Source organism: Thermobia domestica, chromosome 3 (genome assembly GCF_964235325.1).
Source record: "Thermobia domestica chromosome 3, izTheDome1.hap1.1, whole genome shotgun sequence".
NCBI classification, from domain to species: domain Eukaryota; kingdom Metazoa; phylum Arthropoda; class Insecta; order Zygentoma; family Lepismatidae; genus Thermobia; species Thermobia domestica.
The window spans coordinates 19,154,887-19,173,266 of NC_137456.1; the positions used below are offsets into that span (position 1 = coordinate 19,154,887).

Here is an 18,380-nt window from a genome sequence, read left to right on the forward strand (position 1 = left end):
AGTTCAAAAACAACAATAAAGTTGCAGAAGCACCAAAAATTACAGTGCTGATTAGTTGTGTTAACAGAGGAAACAACGATAGACGCACGACGAAGGCTGTTAAGAAACTGTAGAATAATTCTCAATTAAATCGTTATATGCAGCTATCCGAAGAACTGCATCATCTAGTTGGCCATCTACAGTTTGATTATTGTTGGATAAACTATGCATTCGTACATCTGGTAAAACACCAAGTTAAAGTTTTGCTGTAGAAGTTTTTTTTTTTTTTTTTTTTTTTTTTTGTTAGTAGCCAAACCTCAAAACAATGAATGAGAAACATCCTCTTACTACAATTAGAATGGAAGGTGAGAGTAGTGCGTTTCACGTTTAGAATTGTATTCATGAAATTAAGGAGTACATTACAAAGGATATTCAAGAATATTTTAGTTAACAAAAAAAAAAAAAAAAAAAAAAAAACGTCGTAACAGCTCATTTTGATGGGCCTGAGGTACTCCAACGTCCTCTGTCGGCGACCGGCTGAATTACATCCAGCTTAGTGAAAAGGACGTAGTTAGAGCGCTGCGTAGCTATGTCACTAATCGGCGTATCAGGACCTTTCTAGACGTAGTGGCCGTCACGTCTTTCATTCACATGACTCCCCAGTTTGCCTCACAACGCTGGGTAGAGGCCAAACATTGGAAAGCACCGGCCGAGAATCGAACCCGGGACCGCGTGGACGTGAGTCCAATGCTGTACCCACTAGAATGTTTTGTGTACTCAAAACATTTTCGTATGTCTGTAAAAACTTGATATGATGGCTACTTCTAAAGCCTGTGACAAACATCTTGGCATTTCAGCTAAACGAATAAAACACAAGCTCTGACGCGACGTTGCCAAGTGGTAAAGGGGTGCGGCTATGACTTGGCTAAGCAGACGAACTACAGCGCGATCAGGTGGCAGGGAATAGACTGAACTGAATGTGTACAAAATAAAAGTGGCAATACCGCAGCCCTCTCATTTGCTAGCAGCATTTAAAGGGAACTTGGAGCGCCGCCTTCAAATGTCAAGATGTTTGTCACGCCGTTTAGTTTTTACTGTGATACAAATCGCTTCCTTATGGGGACAGGTTACTCTTTAAACACTATACCAATGCGTTCATTAAATATTGTTTAACATAATTAATACATATCCGCTCATGTTTAATAAGAAATTGGAAGAAATTGAAACAATGAGTAAAATATCACAGGCGATTCAGTTTAGATTTTATGATGATATAAGAGAGGCTACAGTCAGTTATAATGTTTTTACGAATACTTCACAAATTAGTATTCTTTAAATACTAAACATGTAATCAAAAAAACGTCTTACAAACTGTTCTTACATGTTTCATTTAAGTACTACACCGGAAAGAAAATCACGCGCAGTCATCTTCATCCAGCATTATTTTTTGCCTTCTGGAGAGGTACAAAAGCCAGTAAAGAGAAGAGCATGTTATAAACATCGTAGGAAAGAGTATAAGTGATACACGATCTTGCTTTGGCCATTGTTCATTTCCAGGCGCTTTAGCAGGAAATTTCAGTCCTATCACAATTTTTCGTATCCAATTGCGAACTTTTCCAGTTACCCCTGTATGAATCTGGAGAGTTTCTTTACACCTTCGCATCTGAAATCAAAACCAGAAAGACACATTAGTAGATTAATAGCCTACATATTAAAATTTTATATAAATTGCATAGCTATCTCTGTATAGGAGAAGCAAGTCGAGGCAGTGGTGTACCCAAGGGAGATTTAGGGGAATTTAACCTCCCTTGAGCAAGATGTTATACAAAAATAAACATTTGATATCATAAGGTATCTATACAAATAACTGAAATTATATGAACTTCTGGCGCAAAAACTTCCCTTGACAAACTTCTGTGCATGCCATTGGGAGGAGCAAGCGAGTACATGATGGAAGGGATAGTAAAATGATAACTTGGGAGGAAAGTGAAGTATTTTGAAAAGACGTTCAAACACAGGGAGAAACTAAGATCTTAACACTGGAACATTTGTCTTCTGTTTCTTTTTTACGATGAAAATTGAATTAGGAAATACAAAAATGATAATAACTTGGACTGTTTCACTTTTATCCAAATTCAAACTACGAGGATTATTTTGCCTTCAATTTTCGCTAAGCCATCAAAGGAGAATCAGATGAAATGACGAAACAACGATAAGACAAAGCTGATCACTGGATGTTGCCTACTTCCCATACCGACGCACAGACTTTTCCATTGAATTATTGTGAAACAGCGAGAGTGGAAATATATTGCATGCAATCTATGCGCTCGCCAAGTGTGAACTACGTAATGTACTTTGATATCGCAAACAGCCACTGAGATCCGTTAAATTTCAAGATCAGACAGTTTAGTAATCATAATCTACGCCTTTCATGAATCACATTATTTCTGTGTTCACCAAGGTCGTCTGCCGCCACAGATTTCTCCCTTGGCTATCCTTATTGTGCATGTCGGTAAGTCCTTCTTTCAACTCTCTGCAGCACTTTTGTACACAGCCATCGCTTATAAAGTTCCCACCGTAATTCTTACCTATTTGATAATGAACTAAGGTTGTAGTAAGGCCTTTCTCCTAGAGCAATCGAATTGCAATCTCCAAAATTGTGGGATAGGCTATTCTTTCACTGACACCTTCAATTCATAACGGATCGAATCGCTTTTGTGAATTAGAATAAAGGAATCAATTCAACCAATGGATCATCTTACGTAATTCAATTTACGTTGCAGACTGTACCTTCTGCCGTTTCTGCGACATACTAAGAAAACAGTAAACATCACGAGCTGCTGAATACTGTTTCCAGTGTAAGAATTCTGAATTTACTCCCCCTGTAAGTGAATCGCCAATTTATAAGAATACAAGTTCAATTCTGCATGTTCCTCGTCAGGCGTTGCCAATTATACAGAATGTTTCAAACCAACACCTACAACGTTTAGGAGATGATTTCTGACACCAAGATAAGACAAAAACTATAGACCAATCTGGTTGCATAAATGCTTCCTTTCAGAGTTGCGGTACTTCCACAGCAATTTTTGCAAAGGAAGCTGGTGAGTACTTCAAATTATATGCCCGTATCCAAATTCCATCTATAAAAATTGTCGCGTGAGTACCTTAGGATTCCGAAATATGTATTTTTTGGATAGAGCACATATTACTTCCTATGTGAAGAATTGACCTGACTGCGGTAGGTTCCATAGTTTTGGAGCTATGAATCTGTAAATTATTTTTTTTTCATGTTTTTGGCAGCCTATAACTCCAAAAGGAAGCGTTTATGCACCCAGATTGGTATATACTTTTTGTTTTATCTTGGTGTCAGGAATCACCTCTCAAACGTTGTCGGTGTTATTTTGAAACACACTGTATAAGAAATGGAGTATTTGATTCTTGGTATTGACCAACGGTAACTGGCCACGACCGGCACAAAAGGTCCTGATGGAAGGAAAAATGGCTAATCCAGAGTTCCGTCTAGACGAACCACATTGAATTTCGTTTATTCATAACATGTACTGTAGCAATGAAATATTATTCTACTTTCCTTTAAGAAATTAAAAAAAAATGCACTGTAGTAAAAATTATGATACCAAAACATTAACATGCAAACAATTGGCAAGACGAATGACACTTTGTAATAAATTTATTGTCAAAAGAAAAAAAATGAAGTACCACGATTCTAAGGTAGTCTATTTTACATACATAAGTACAAATACATGAATTACCAACATAATATACAGCTCACAGATGACGAGAAGAAACCTAGCAGAAATAGTATGACGTAGGTATGGGCTCGCCCACTTTTCGCACGGGGGTTTCAAATGACACCACGGAATAGCGCACAGATAGGCCTAACTACCCGGAGTAGCAGACGACATCTAAGTATAGACCACACCTCAAAAACCGAAAATGGACTTAACCGTGTCGTTGGCCTTTCCCCGTTTCCCCTGTTTTAGGGTTCTCGTCGTCTGTGAGCTGTATATATACATATATATTAAGACATGGCTATGTATTAAGACGTGGCTAAAGAATGATGAGAGAACGAAGATATTGGAAATTACGGGAGAATTGCCAAGCACCGAAGACGATATTAACAAACTGATTAAACGGAAGTGGGAAGATGAATGGAGATATTCGATAAAGGGACAAAGAACAAGAACCATTATCCCAAACTTAAAAATAAGAGAAGAAATGGGAACAATAAGAAGTGAATTAATAGAATACATCTCTGGACATGGACCGTATAAATCTCATCTGAGAAGACTTAATATAATTAATGACGATAAATATACATGTAATGAAGTACAAACACCAGAACATGTCTTCTGGAATTGCAATAATTATATAACAAATAACAAAATAAGGGAAATAAGAGACCAATTAAAAAGGGATAATATACAAACTTTAATAAACGATAAAATGAAATTAGGAAAATTACAATTGGTTGCAAGACATGTATCAAGAAACTTGTGGAAGGAAAGAAACGATGAAAGAAAAAGAAATTAACAAGACCCACACCCTATTTTGTAAATATAAAGACATATAGAATTAGAAGAAAATAAAACTAATCAAACAGAAAAAAAAAACTAAGTTCTGATGACAATTCCAGAACTTAAACCTTCACGTCCCTTATTTGTGTTAGTGTGTAGTGCCTTGTTTAGTGTTTTGCTAGTGGTGGCAGGATTTTAAAATATAACAAGTGTTTTAGAAGAAGAAAGAAAATAAGAAGACTTTACAAAGCTGGTGAGAGAAATTCAGACAGACCAAAACAGTTCTAATGTTGATTTCCAGAACTAACAACTAACGAAAAATTGGAAATCTGGAAGTCCGATTTCCTTTCAAAGAACTTTCTTTTTAGTGGGAAAGACAGGTATGAATAACATCAAGAAATAAATTCATACAGGGGAGATAACTATTTAAAGAAAAAAACCTGGTAATGCTTGTTTAAATTATTTACTAATTATTTCTTTTCTCTTTTCAGCTTACCTTAATATTTTATGCAAGGTGTTTCCTGCTCATGTATATGTATGTAGTATGTGTCTGTGTGTATGCGTCTTTGTATATCTTTTCAATTTTTTTTTAAAAAAAGGAAATAAAACAACAAGAAAAAAGAAAGAAAAAAATAAAGAATAGGGCATGATTTAAATTTTGTTTTAGGTATCATGCCAATAAAAGGTAAGCCTCGCCTCACCCTAACTGAGGCCAATCATAAAAAGAAGAGAGAAATCATACGAAAAAAAAAAATTTAAAAAGTAGTACAGAGAGAATTACGAGTAAGAGGCAGTAGCGTCTGCCATTTAATAAGACCATATGAAATGGCAAAGGCAGGGGAAAGTGGAGGCTTAAAAAAAAAAGACTATTTTTATTTTATTTATGCCCTGTGACGGAAATTAATGCGTATCGAATGACCGATAAAAGTTACTTCAAATTCTCGATGATTCCACAAATTCTGAAAAATTCTTCAGACGCACATTTCTTACTATTTTTGTGTCACTGAGAGATCAATGTTACTATCCCATTCTGAGTACCAAATTTATTAGATAAAGAAGTATCATAATCAGTGGCATATTTAAGGGGAAGCTTCCGGGTTTAAGCCACCCCGTCGAAATTTTATTTACAATATTAAAGTAAATGAAATACCTTGCAGACATTTTCAGAAATAAAGTTAGCAAAGCCCCCCCCCCTCCGAAACAAATTCGTAAATACGCCACTGATCATAATTAACACATTTTTTGATTGCTGTTTTGGTGTCATAACGAGAGAGAAAAAAATTAACTATTTTCTAAACAGTAAAAAACGCAAAGAAAGGCCGGGCGCCTAGCTATGGTACTTTACTTTCTCTTTATAAGGCCCATTTGGCGTGGGAGACCCGGGTTCGATTCCCGGGGAGAGCTCATGTGGTTCGGATTCCACGTTAATCAGTAGGTCCACGTCTCATATAGCCTCGCTGCTGAAAGGGACGCTAAACTAAAATCAACTCAACTCAACTCTTTATAAGGCCCAGGTAGCTCAGTGGTAGAATGTTCATCTCTGGTGCTTGGGGTCCCTTGTTTCTTTCCAACTCGCGTCCAGTGGACTTTGTGATGGACAAATACAGTGTGTTTGGGTTAGAGCAACCCACATTATGCTTTATTTTTGTTTAATTATACTTTATTTTTTCCAAATTATGCTCTATTGTTAATTTCAATCAATGTTTTATATTAATCGTGTATAATGTACAATATTTACTCTATATTAAATATTCTAAATATCTTGATCTATTTATTAATATTTTATGCAACCAATTTATTTCATATTTAATGAACTTTCTACTTAATGCACTGTAAAGAGATATCTGCTCGAGTCAGTTTTTCTTATCACTTGTGCGCACCTTAGAGGTGCGTATATACAGAAAGGGAAAGTAAAAGATGGCCACCAAAAAGTACAGAAAGCCCTCGAGTTCAAGAGGTACACATAACAATACAGTGTGGAGTTCTTGTATACTATTCATTGTTGGCGGAAAGTTTTCTTCTTCTTTTACGTTTTTTCTCCACATCAAAGGATTACACCTAAAAGAAGTTTACAGGAATAAAAATAAGCTTTCCCTTGTTGCATTGTAATGTTCTCAATGATTTTGCTTTGTAAATATTGGTTTTAAAAAATATTAATACACTATGTTAAACTTGCAGTTAAACAGAATTTTCCAACAATGCTGCTATATATTTTAAATTATGCTTTATGTTTTATTTTCTAAAATTATGCTTTTAAAATTAGTTTCTTCTGGACCCTTAGCAGTGTTGCCACACTTGGTACAATTGTACCAAATTCAGTCCTTTTTGTCATTCATCGGCCCGTTGGTACCACGTTGGTATTTTCAGCCCCTTTTGTGAAAAAGTTGGTACAATTCTACCCAATTCAGCACTATTTAACAAATACTTGTAACATTTTCAAAAATGTCAGCAAGACTTATTCCTATAACTCACGTTACTTATACTGTATGTTAGACCCTTAAACAATGCTGTTGAACATTCATTCTATGACGCTGCATCGCATAACGCTACGAACGTTGTGTGGAAAATTCGTAATTCGAACTATACCGGGAAATAAATGACGCTATAGATGGACGCATCCGCGCCGCGTATGAAGAAGACGAGAAAGAAGTAGTGTGATGCAGTGTTGCCACAGTCCCAGCTTTGGAGTGGGCTGAAAAATAGTACCAAATTGAAACAAAAAGGGCTGAATTCATTATTTCATAAATAGGTAAAGTTCTAGAACACCCCCTCCCCTCTTCCAAGAGTCCAATCAAGAAAGTGTTCTTTAAAAAACGAAAAACCTTTTTTAAAGCATCCAAATAGGAGGATCCCAAAGAACCGTGGAAGTAGATTAAACTTTCTCGCACGTATGAAGTATAACAGAGGCTGCAAATTAAAAGGGGAAACAGTTTTATCATCTTCGGTATGTATTATAAGGAAACCAAACGCGCCTCTATTTCAAAGTGACCAATAAACAAAACGGTATTATGGCCATATAAGAAAATAATATATATAAAACGAGGAACAAATAAATCATCTCCGAGTTTCTGTGTAAACAGTACGTTATAATAAAATATTAAAATATAAATTATTGCACCTTATTCTCGCTTTCCACACAAAGTTCGTGGCGTTATGCAGTGCAACGTCAGAGAATTAATGTTCAAGAGCATTTTTTAAGTTCACAGTGTGAGTAACCTGAAATGTGGTAAAAGTCTTACTGACACTTCTGAAAATGTGACAAGTATTTGTTAAATGGTGCCTAATTGGGTAGAATTGTACCAACTTTTTCACAAAAGGGGCTGAAAATGCCAGCGTGGTACCAAAGGGCCGATGAATGACAAAAAGGGCTGAATTTGGTACAATCGTACCAAGTGTGGCAACACTGGTGTGATGGAATTTTTAGCTTTTTCAAAAAAGAAGAAGAAACACACACACGTTGAATCAAATGTTGAATATCCTGAAGATCAGCATGTGCTCTAGTATGGTAACTGTTTTCCCTTTCACAATTTGCGGTTTCTGTTGTACTTTCTACGTGCGAGAAAAGTTTCATCTACTTCCACGATTTTTCGGGGTACTTCTATTTGGATGTTTTTAAGAAGTAATTGTTTTTTTTAGAAAGAGCACTTTCTTGATTTGAACTCTTGGAAGAAGGGGGTTCTAGAACTTCACCTCTTTATGTTTCGTGTTATAGATCCATGTATTACACTGGTATAAAATAATGAATTCAGCCCTTTTTGTTTCAATTTGGTACTATTTTTCAGCCCACTCCAGAGCTAGGAGTGTGGCAACACTGACCCTTAGACAACTACAACCATGTTTAAGGTACCAACCATATGTGTGAATCGCTATTATGCTTTTTATGCTTTTTATGCTTTTTATGCTTTTGGGTTTTCTTTTGTTTCTCCCGTTTCCTCCCACTTTATTCATTCCGCCATTGCATTCATTTGTCATCAGCACCTACTCCTTTAGCTTGGCTGGAATAATCCTGGGACGCATTATCGGACCCCGTGTCGCCAATAGGCGACATGTATATTATTCATGATGTATACACTGAGACCCCATATTGCTTATAGGCGACATGCACTCAGCGGACAATTGACAAACATACGAAATAGAATAACCAAGGATGTTATAAAATAGAGGATCTGCCCATACAACAAAATCGTGAAGCCATACGTCACACCTTCGCCACACCTACGCTGCCCGCTCCGCGCCACTAAGATCGCAATGTTTCTAGCGAACAATCATGGCCGAAACGAGAGTAGTCAATCAGATGTGCCGGCTCAGACGATGCTCGGTTTTTTTGGCTTCATTGAATTCATATGATGAAGATACGTATGGGCATATCCTCTATTTTATAACATCCTTGAGAATAACTGAAAATTGGCTAACAAGGTATACAACCGAAGGTAATTATAAATATTGGAACATAAAATTTCTACCGAAAAGAATTGCTGGGCCCGAGAAGGGTAAAACTGAAAGATTACACTTCATTTCACTTTTTCTTTATAGTTTCATCACTTCTTGTTGAGATGCCTCTTGGTCATTGACGATTTTAGCTTCTTCCATCAACTACGAAGTTTGAAAGAAAAAGAAGGGAAGAGGGCAAGGCATCGTTCTTCACTTTTCCCAAATAGAGGGAAAAACAACACTTTGGGAGATTCAATACTAGTCACTGTGCATGACAATATAATTACTATTCAATTATACTTACTAATTAAAGAAATGAATATCGGGAAATTCCCGTTTCTGCCTTCAACCATCTTCGATGAACAACTAATGCAATGATTATAATAAGCGATGATATAATCAACGAAGTTGAATGAAGTAAGACTTTGTTTTCTTTCTTTCCTTATACTAAACTCCGCAACACATATAAAGGCAACCAAGAAAGTTCTGTCGCTTCCTGTGGAGGTCTGTGTTCCATTGTCCCTCACACCGTAAGATGCGTATGGAGATAAGACGAAGGTCAGTTGTTGGTGTGGGTATATCCAATCATACTACTGGTTGTTGCAGTTCAGTTACACCACGAACTTGCGTAAGGACAGAGTGAACATGGAACCACCATAGAGCATCATAATAGTGTGTATGCTGTACGAGTTCAAACTGGGGTCAAACGCGCTGCAGCGGGGCGGAAGATGTGCCAGGCCTTTGGTGAGGGTGTCGTGACTACGAGGACAGTGCAGCGATGGTTTAACAAGTTTAAGGACTGGAAAGAAACAATCGAAGACATGCCAAAATGCAACACATATCCAAATGAAGATCTTCAGGCAGCAATTGAGGCGAACAGTTGCCAGACATGTGAGAAACTGGAACTACAATTTAGTGTGAGTGGAGAAACCATTCGGTAGCACCTCTATTAACTTGAGAAGCACTACAAGTTGGATCGATGGGTACCCATGATTTGACTCCGGGTCAGAAATCAACGCGAGCAGACACCTGTGTTTCTTTATTGTCTCGTCCGAGGAAGGAGCCATTTCTGGATCAGGTGTTGACATGTGATGAGAAGTGGATCCTGTACGAAGCTCTACGGCATTGTCATCATTAGTTAGCATCGCATGAACCGGTTCCAAAACAACAAAAACCAGCACTGCACCAGAAGAAGGTCCTCCAGTGTGTTTGGTGGACTGCTCGCGGCATCGTGCACCGGGAACTGCTACGAGCTGGTCAGAGCATTAATGCAACTGTGTATTATCAGCAGTTGAGCCATGTTCAAGCAAAAGTCAAAACTCTGGAGCCAAGACTTCTGAATCACAAAGGGATTTTCGTGTTACATAACACTGCTAAGCCCCACGTGGAAAAGATGACCCGGGACACCATTCTAAGCCTTGGATGGAAAACAGTATTGCATTCACCTTACACTCCGGACATTGTACAGTCCGATTATTACATGTTCCATTTCTTGGACAATCACCTTAGAGGACGCCAGTTGAAATCCCTAGTAGAGGTGCAAAATGCACTTGATACCTTTTTCGCTTTACGTTTCACTAAGTTCTACCGTGATGGAATCCATTGCCTTCCAGAACGTTGGCAGAAGGTCGTCGATGCTGATGGGGGCTAATTTTGATCTTCCAGGTACGTCTTATGTGATATATCGGTGTTCGAAGATGGTGGGTGAAAAAGCGACAGAACTGTCTTGGTTACCTTTATATGTGTATACTCGTTACAACCTCCAAACTGCCATTACAAGAATTCCGTCAGGCAAAAGATCAATTCTAACAATTTAGCTGTATATACGATGGCTAAATAAAATGTTTTAATGGGGTATATAACGTTGATCCCGTTATACCAGCTTGTGCAAACCATCACGCTGTTTTTCGGTATTAGGTCTACCGCACATATCCTTGGTAGAAAACTCGAAAAGGTTTCTAAAAATTTTTAACTTCAGCTCTTTATCAAATAACACCACGTTACTTACCCTTTGCTTGTATTGATTCGGCCTATAAATGGCAATATGTCGTATTGAAGTATTGGAGGAAGTATCGATGCTATTGATAGGTGTTTTGGATTTTATGGAAAACAAAATAATGGCGTATTCAATGAGTGCTGCAAACACAAATAGAATGCAAATAATAACCCAGATGTCTATCGCTTGAATTCTTACTGACGGAGGCGTTTTTGACCTATAAGAAAGAAAATAAATGGAATTAGCAAATAAATTAATGAATACGATTATTCAAATATTTGAGCAATTAATATATAACGTAAAAATAGATTAACTGTCTTAAGAAACAGCAAATATTTCTGAATATTTCTGAAAAAGAATGCAACATATGTGTATTTTTATACTACACTGCAATTGGCACTACTTGTTCATTCTGACAGCTCGCTGCGTTCACGTGATACTCAATGCTGTGTTGCCAGCTTTTGCATCGGGTATTGAAACACGAAATTATTCACTGAAAGTATATCTTAGTTTTATAAAAGTTAAATGATACAAAAGACAACTAAAAAGACTGCTTTCAATAACCAGCAGATCCACTATTCAAGTTGACATTCGACTAAAACAATGTGCATTTGATTACATACAAATTGGCAACGTGCGGAAATGGTGGAATGTTTACTATTGCAGGGCGAGAGAAATGAGCCACTATAATTGGCTGAACGTGTTGTTGCCATAGTAACAGTTCTTGCCTGATTGTTATGACCACGTGCAGGAAGGAAAAACAGAGGGAAGCAATTGTCAGAAACTAAAAGTAGTATCAAATGGACTGTGTTTATGTAAAGCTTGTTAGCCATGGGATTACAAATTTTCCATCGTCTATTGTATCAAAGATGCTATCAAACTAAAATTTACATGTATACGATGCATATACACTTCTATGAGATTCCTATGTTGCAAACAACATTTGACACGACTGTTGTTAACATAAAACATAATCTATTTCTAATTAAGTTTGCTTCTCAGCAAGCGAGTAAAAGGACATTATGCGATAGCTTTAAATGATAACATGCACATGAAAGCTATTAAAACGCTAATTGAAAGAAACAAGTAATAGACGTTTTATAACTAACTAGCGTCAACTATCCGCTTTATTGGATTAAAATAAGAAAAAATGGTAATATGTTTCGTTAGTCAGTCACTTTTAACTATTACTTAAACGTTTTCTGATATAGGCCATTTTCGATCATTTTATCTATCTGCCCCCTCCCCCAAGTTGCTGGGCTTAATTTGGATTTAAACGGCATCGAAAGTGTCACTGTTCATCTCAGCGACCCCAAAAACTATTGATTCGACACTGATATTTGTCATTTTCGAAAATTTTTATGTATCTTGTCCCTTCCCCAAGTTGCTGGGCTTAATTTGGATTTAAACGGCATCGAAAGTGTCACTGTTCATCTCAGCGACCCCAAAAACTATGGATTCGACACTGATATTTGTCATTTTCGAAAATTTTTATGTATCTTGTCCCTTCCCCAAGTTGCTGGGCTTAATTTGGATTAAAACGGCATCGAAAGTGTCACTGTTCATCTCAGCGACCCCAAAAACTATGGATTCGACACTGATATTTGTCATTTTCGAAACTTTTTATGTATCTTGTCCCTTCCCCAAGTTGCTGGGCTTAATTTGGATTAAAACGGCATCGAAAGTGTCACTGTTCATCTCAGCGACCCCAACAACTATGGATTCGACACTGATATTTGTCATTTTCGAAAATTTTTATGTATCTTGTCCCTTCCCCAAGTTACTGGGCTTAATTTGGATTAAAACGGCATCGAAAGTGTCACTGTTCATCTCAGTGACCTCAAAGGCTATGGAGTCGACACTAATATCGGTCATTTTCGATCATTTTTAAATACCTCCCATTTTCCTCGTCTAAATTGCACCGTCAAAATGAAATAATAAAAAAAAAAAAACATCCCAGGCCCAAAGCTCATGTATGTTAAAAATTAGATCGATATCGGTCGGGTGGTTCAAGAGTTATTAAGTTACGAACACTCACTTTCCTCTTTATTCATATGTGTAGATATGACGTGAAAAATAATTTCGTCTTGTATGATTAGGAAAGACAGATTAATTACTTGAGGAAAAATAAATAAATACTGAACATCACAAAGCAGTTTATTAATTAGACTATGACATGTAAGAAGAATAGTATAGATTGAGGACACTCCAGCATTCGCAAAAGTAGTATTTTTTCTCAGCAAAACGTGTTTGTTATTGCATTAAACAGAATTAATCCAAAAAGTAATTAACTATGTTTAGATAGTTACAAAGAAAATTTTACAAACGCTACAAAAGCAATTAATCAGAAACAAACGATCAAAATATACAAGGAGTAACAAATTAGTGAAACAATAGAAATATAAAATTGAATAATATATATCTTAATTAATAACATTAAAAATTCTACAAGTCTTATTTAAAAGCTTGAACCCTCCCCAACAAAAATTTCTGGATGCGCACCTCTTATTTTGACCCTCCTGATGGATTTTCAACAAATTTTGGATTACAAAAAAAGATTATTAATAGCATTAAAATAAATTGAACCATGGAGGAATAATCACCAAAAAGTTTCTCCCATGGTAGTTAATGGAGCGACCGCCTGATTTATGCAACAGTTTATACAAATATGTTTCACAGTGATGTATAATTTTTAGGAGCACAGAGTTTCACAAAGAGATTATATTGAAATCTCAACGGAAAGCGCAAAAACCGGAGCAAGTGGCAAAGAATAGAGGCAAGGAGTAGTACATTAAAGTTAAGGAGGCGAAAACGCGGGCATGGGAGCTTTTTGCAGTTATTACCACTTCCTGCTATTTGTCGCTTAAAATATCTTAGGGAAAAGCAATATATAGCGTTTGACTGAGGTCTGGGCTTTGATTCTCGATGAGAGAGCACAAACATTCAATTTCATTAATCATCTAACTGTAAGGCCGTGGGCGTAAGTAGTATTGGGGGACACTTGAGGACATTTCTGTGCCCCTGAGTCCTTGGTTCTGTGGCCAGGGACAATGAACAGGGGTGCATAGGAACATCCTCTCTAAATTTTGGCAGCGTACTTAGGACCATCCCTTATATTTGGGAATTGTCAGGAAAACAATAATTGATAACTGTTCTCTAGGAACCTAATATATACCACTGCAAGTTTTGGTGGTCCACCTTGTTCCTTTCATCGGTATAAAATTGCTAGAAATTACAGGGTCGGTCCTAGATACTCCTTCTCAAATTTAGCAAGTGGGCAAAGGTATCCTGCCAAAATTTAGAGGAGGTGGTTCTAGGCACCCATGGTCATGGCTCCTGAATAAGGACCATAAACCCTGAGCCAGGTACCCAGGGGCACAAAGATGTCCTTGAGTGTCCCACATACTATTAATGTAAAACTGTGACATTTCAGTTTCAATTTCATGCACACATGAAAGATACTTCTGCTTCGAATTGTTCAGAGTATTGTAACAATATGATATAATAATTATTATTATTGTTATTACTTACGTTGTGGTTTGGAACATTGTAATTAGTGACAAAAGGCTTGTAACTATCATAATTGCTCTTCCTGGAACCATCTCCGGGGTGACCATGAAGCTACACCATGACACCAACACAAATATAGTGCTTGGAACATAGATTGACAGAATATAGGCACGCAGGCCTCTTGCCATGTAGATTTGTACGATAAGTCGAGAAAAATTACCTGGAAGATGGAATATACAAACATATTATACTTACCGAAAAGGCAAAACTAATTAGCTAAAAGACTATAATAAACAAGGATGTTATAAATAGAGGATCTGCCCATATATATCTTCATCCTATTAAATCAATTTAGCCAAAAAAACAACCAAAAAACAACACGTCTGATTGGCTACTCTCGTTTCTGCCATCGTCTAATTGGCTACTTTCGTTTCCGCCATGATTGTTGGCTCAAAACATTGCGATCCTATTGGGCGGAGTGGGCAGAGTAGGGGTGGCGAAACTGTGACGTATGGCTTGAAGATTTTGTTGTAAGGGCAGATCCTCTATTTTATAAGATCCTTGATAATAAAATTCTAAAACAGAGACTTCGAAGTTTGTTTACTTGGCACCCCTCCTTCGTAAACTGTAAATATTTCATGAGTACTCTGCGACTTCAAATGCAGCATTGAATTATCACTCTTCAGAAATAATAATAATAATAATAATAATAATAATAATAATAATAATAATAATAATAATAATAATAATAATAATAATAATAATAATAATAATAATAATAATAATAATAATAATATAAAACTTCATGGTCTATGGAACCCGGAGGTTCAATGCCGCGTTCACAAAAGCTCTCCACCGACTTCTATCATTAGGCAACTGGATCCAGTTTCTACTTTGTATTCCTTTTCCGCGAGATCCATCTTAATATTGTCCTCCCATTTGCGCCTAGGTCTTTCTAATGGTCGCTTTCCGATTGGTCTTCCAGTTAAAACATCGAAAGCGTTCCTACTTTTTTTTTTCATTCTGGCTACATGATCTGCCCACCTGAGCCTCCTAGACTTGATGACCCTAACAATGTTGGGTAAACCGTATAAATTATGTCGTTCCTCGTTATGAAGTTTCCGCCATTTCCCATTCTCGTTCCTCTTGAGTCTGAATATTCGTCTCAGGATCTTGTTCTCAAATATTTTCAGTCTTCATTTTTCTGTCAGAATAAGCGGTCATGTTTCCTAACTATACTGAACAAAAGGCATGATTATCGTTTTATATATTTTAACCTTCAAATTCCTCGACAGAATTCGCGACGATAAAAGATTTTGATTTGAATAATAACACGAATTGCCTGCTTTTAGTCGACATTTAATTTCTTCGTGTTCATAAATAACAAAGTAAGAAGTCTGTGAGGAAACGATACGAAGTAATAACACTAAAGGAAAAGGAAGAATTAAGAATTGAAGTAGAAATGAAAGATTAACCATAAACAGAATACAAGGGACTTCTGAAAAGAATTTAAAGACAGGGAAATGCGAAAAGAATGTATAGTGAAGAAGAAGAGGCAACTGAAGAAAGAAAGAAAAGTCAAGATGAAAAATTAGAAGAACAGGTGCAGACGAGCAAGATCAGTAATAAGTAATCGAGAAGAAGTAAAATAAATGAAGTAGGAGCTTAAAGGAAAATGACAAAATTCCCAAATTGTGTATGTATGAGGAAAGAAGTATGTTTAGATTTTCAAAAAGGTAGAACAGTCTGTTACTGGTGCTGCCCATCTTCTATGCCCTGCATCTTTCACCCCACATTCTCCTGGCACATGGCACTACTAGAACAATAAGTAATTTTGAACTTTTTGAGTAATTTTGTTCTGTAATACCCCCTCCCTAATTATCCATTTCATGGTGCAGCTATGGTTAAACCTTTGTATCTTTTTTTCTTAGTTCTTTATATCTTTTTTATTGCAAATTTTAACTTTGTAATTAGTTTAAATGGTCCCATAACAGCGAAATTAAAACACCGCTAATTTTACAGTAATTATATCTCCAAATACATAAAAGATAATCGAAAAGTGGAACAAGAGCTCGGTAGACAATATTATTTTACATGAGATACTGTTATCACGACTCACTTATCTACTTTCGATTTCCAGCCATTTAGAAAGTCTTCATGTACTTTCGCGTTTATAAATGGCTGCAAACGGAGAGCTACTAGGTGACTCGTGATAACGGTATCTCATGTAAAATAATATTGTCTAGCAAGCTCGTGTTCCACTTTTCGATTATCTTTTATCTACTTGAAGATAACACATAATTACTGTAAAATTAGCGGTATTTTACGCCGTGATGGGGCTTCTTAAGAACCACTGCTGAAGCCAGTTCTGATGTAAGCTAAATTTGATACAAATTAAATCCGCATTTCAAACTTAACACTACATTTACCAGTGTTTATTTATTAATCCCAAATTATTGGTAATACACAAGAAAAATTTAGGAAATATTACCACTAGCTCCATAACGAACAGCTGGCTTTGCTACTGCACATAACGAGACATCGTAAGTAGGTAATTCTTCTTCTGTAGGTCCTTTCCAGGAATTAAATGCCACTGGATTTTTCTTCCCCCATTGTAGTCGAACATCGTTTTCACTATGTACTCCTTGCCCGAAAAGAACAAAAGAAAAATAAAACATTTTTGTGAGACCTAAATTTTGCAATTAGCAACACTGTATAATTTAAAAGATGTCTATTTTGTGTAACTTTGAAATTTTACTTAGAAGATCAGCTTAAACAATTTATTTCAGGTATTTTATAACTTTAATTATGTTTTGGAAGTAATTGATCCTCTGCTATTTGACAATCGTGAATATCATAAGGTTGACGCATTTCACCTACATAGGTTTCGTATTGATTTCTTTATAGGGGTTTCTTAATGGTAACAGAACCAAAAGTGTTTTTTTTTTTTTTTTAACGTAGATCGTAATTCAGGGTATGTCGAAAAGAGAATCGAAATAATCTTTGTCCAGAAAGTTCGGTGAATGTGTCTATATTTCAAATCCATTATCTTACCTGAAACAGCAGTTACTGTCCTTCGAAGTAATCTCAGTTGATGGTAATGCACTTTCGGAAACGGCTGGACAAGTCTTGGAAACTCCTTGCGCCTTCGTCTTTACGGATGGATTTAAGCTGGGTCATAACATTACGTTGTATGTACACAAACTTCCAGCCCTTCAGGGCTGATTTCAATTTGGTGAACAAGAAGTCCAAGGGAGGCAAGCGTGGGGAGTAGCGTGGGTAGTTGAGTGGCACAACTCCCCTGTTGTCCAGGAACTGTGGCACTAGAATGGCAGTGTGTGGTTGGGCATTGTCGTGGAGCGAAGTCCAGTCGCCTTCCTTTATTACTGGGGGTACGCGCTTGACCGTTGCAGCAGACGATTCAGTTTTTCAACGTACGTAACGGCATTTAATGTTGTGTCCTCATAGAGGGAATTCTTCATAGATGAGACCCCTCAGATTCGAGGAACACCATAAGCATTGTTTTGATGCGGGATCTCCCAATTCGTATTTTCTTGCTTTTCGGTGACCCTGGAACCGGCTACTCCATACTTTGATGCTTGTTCCGCAGGCATCAAGCCGAAGTTGCATTTATTCGGCGTCAAAGCATGCAAGTCGGGAGCAAAGTTTGCGTTTACCCGAATCCTAGGCCACTATGAGGTGGGCTGCCTCACGACTAATTTCCACATTCTCTGCTATCATTCGCAGTATCACACAACGATCCTGGGTCAAAAGTTCTTTCACTTCCTGTACGTTGTTCGGGGGTGCGTGTAGTTACAGGCCGGTCAGTTCAGGGAGGTCTTCCACGATGTTTTTCCTTTGTCGAAAACGTTTAAAACACTCATAAACACATTTCAGGGTGATAGCACATTATTCGTAAACTGTAGTTA

The 18,380-nt window shown here is 37.0% G+C and overlaps 1 protein-coding gene across 1 annotated transcript; it reads right to left on the minus strand.

Moving 5' to 3' along the window:
• Positions 1–1,393: 1,393 nt before the first annotated feature.
• On the minus strand, positions 1,394–17,129 carry LOC145681694 (gamma-aminobutyric acid receptor subunit pi-like). The gene is made up of 4 exons (XM_081753313.1): positions 16,943–17,129; positions 14,473–14,671; positions 10,954–11,158; positions 1,394–1,642 (listed from the first exon to the last, which is right to left on the minus strand). The coding sequence occupies exons 1-4, from the start codon at positions 17,127–17,129 to the stop codon at positions 1,394–1,396; spliced, it is 840 nt and encodes a 279-aa protein (XP_081609439.1).
• Between the last annotated feature and the right edge of the window lie 1,251 nt (positions 17,130–18,380).

What these genes read in the sequence shown, in the direction of transcription:
- LOC145681694 (XM_081753313.1), bottom strand. Translation starts at nt 17,129, where the DNA reads ATGTTTTATTTTTCTTTTGTTCTTTTCGGGCAAGGAGTACATAGTGAA. An exon ending in TGTTCGTTATGGAGCTAGTG is followed by an intron (nt 14,672 to 16,942) that starts GTAATATTTCCT and finishes TCCATCTTCCAG; the next exon opens with GTAATTTTTCTCGACTTATC. An exon ending in CGAATCAATACAAGCAAAGG is followed by an intron (nt 1,643 to 10,953) that starts GTAAGTAACGTG and finishes TTTTGATTTCAG; the next exon opens with ATGCGAAGGTGTAAAGAAAC.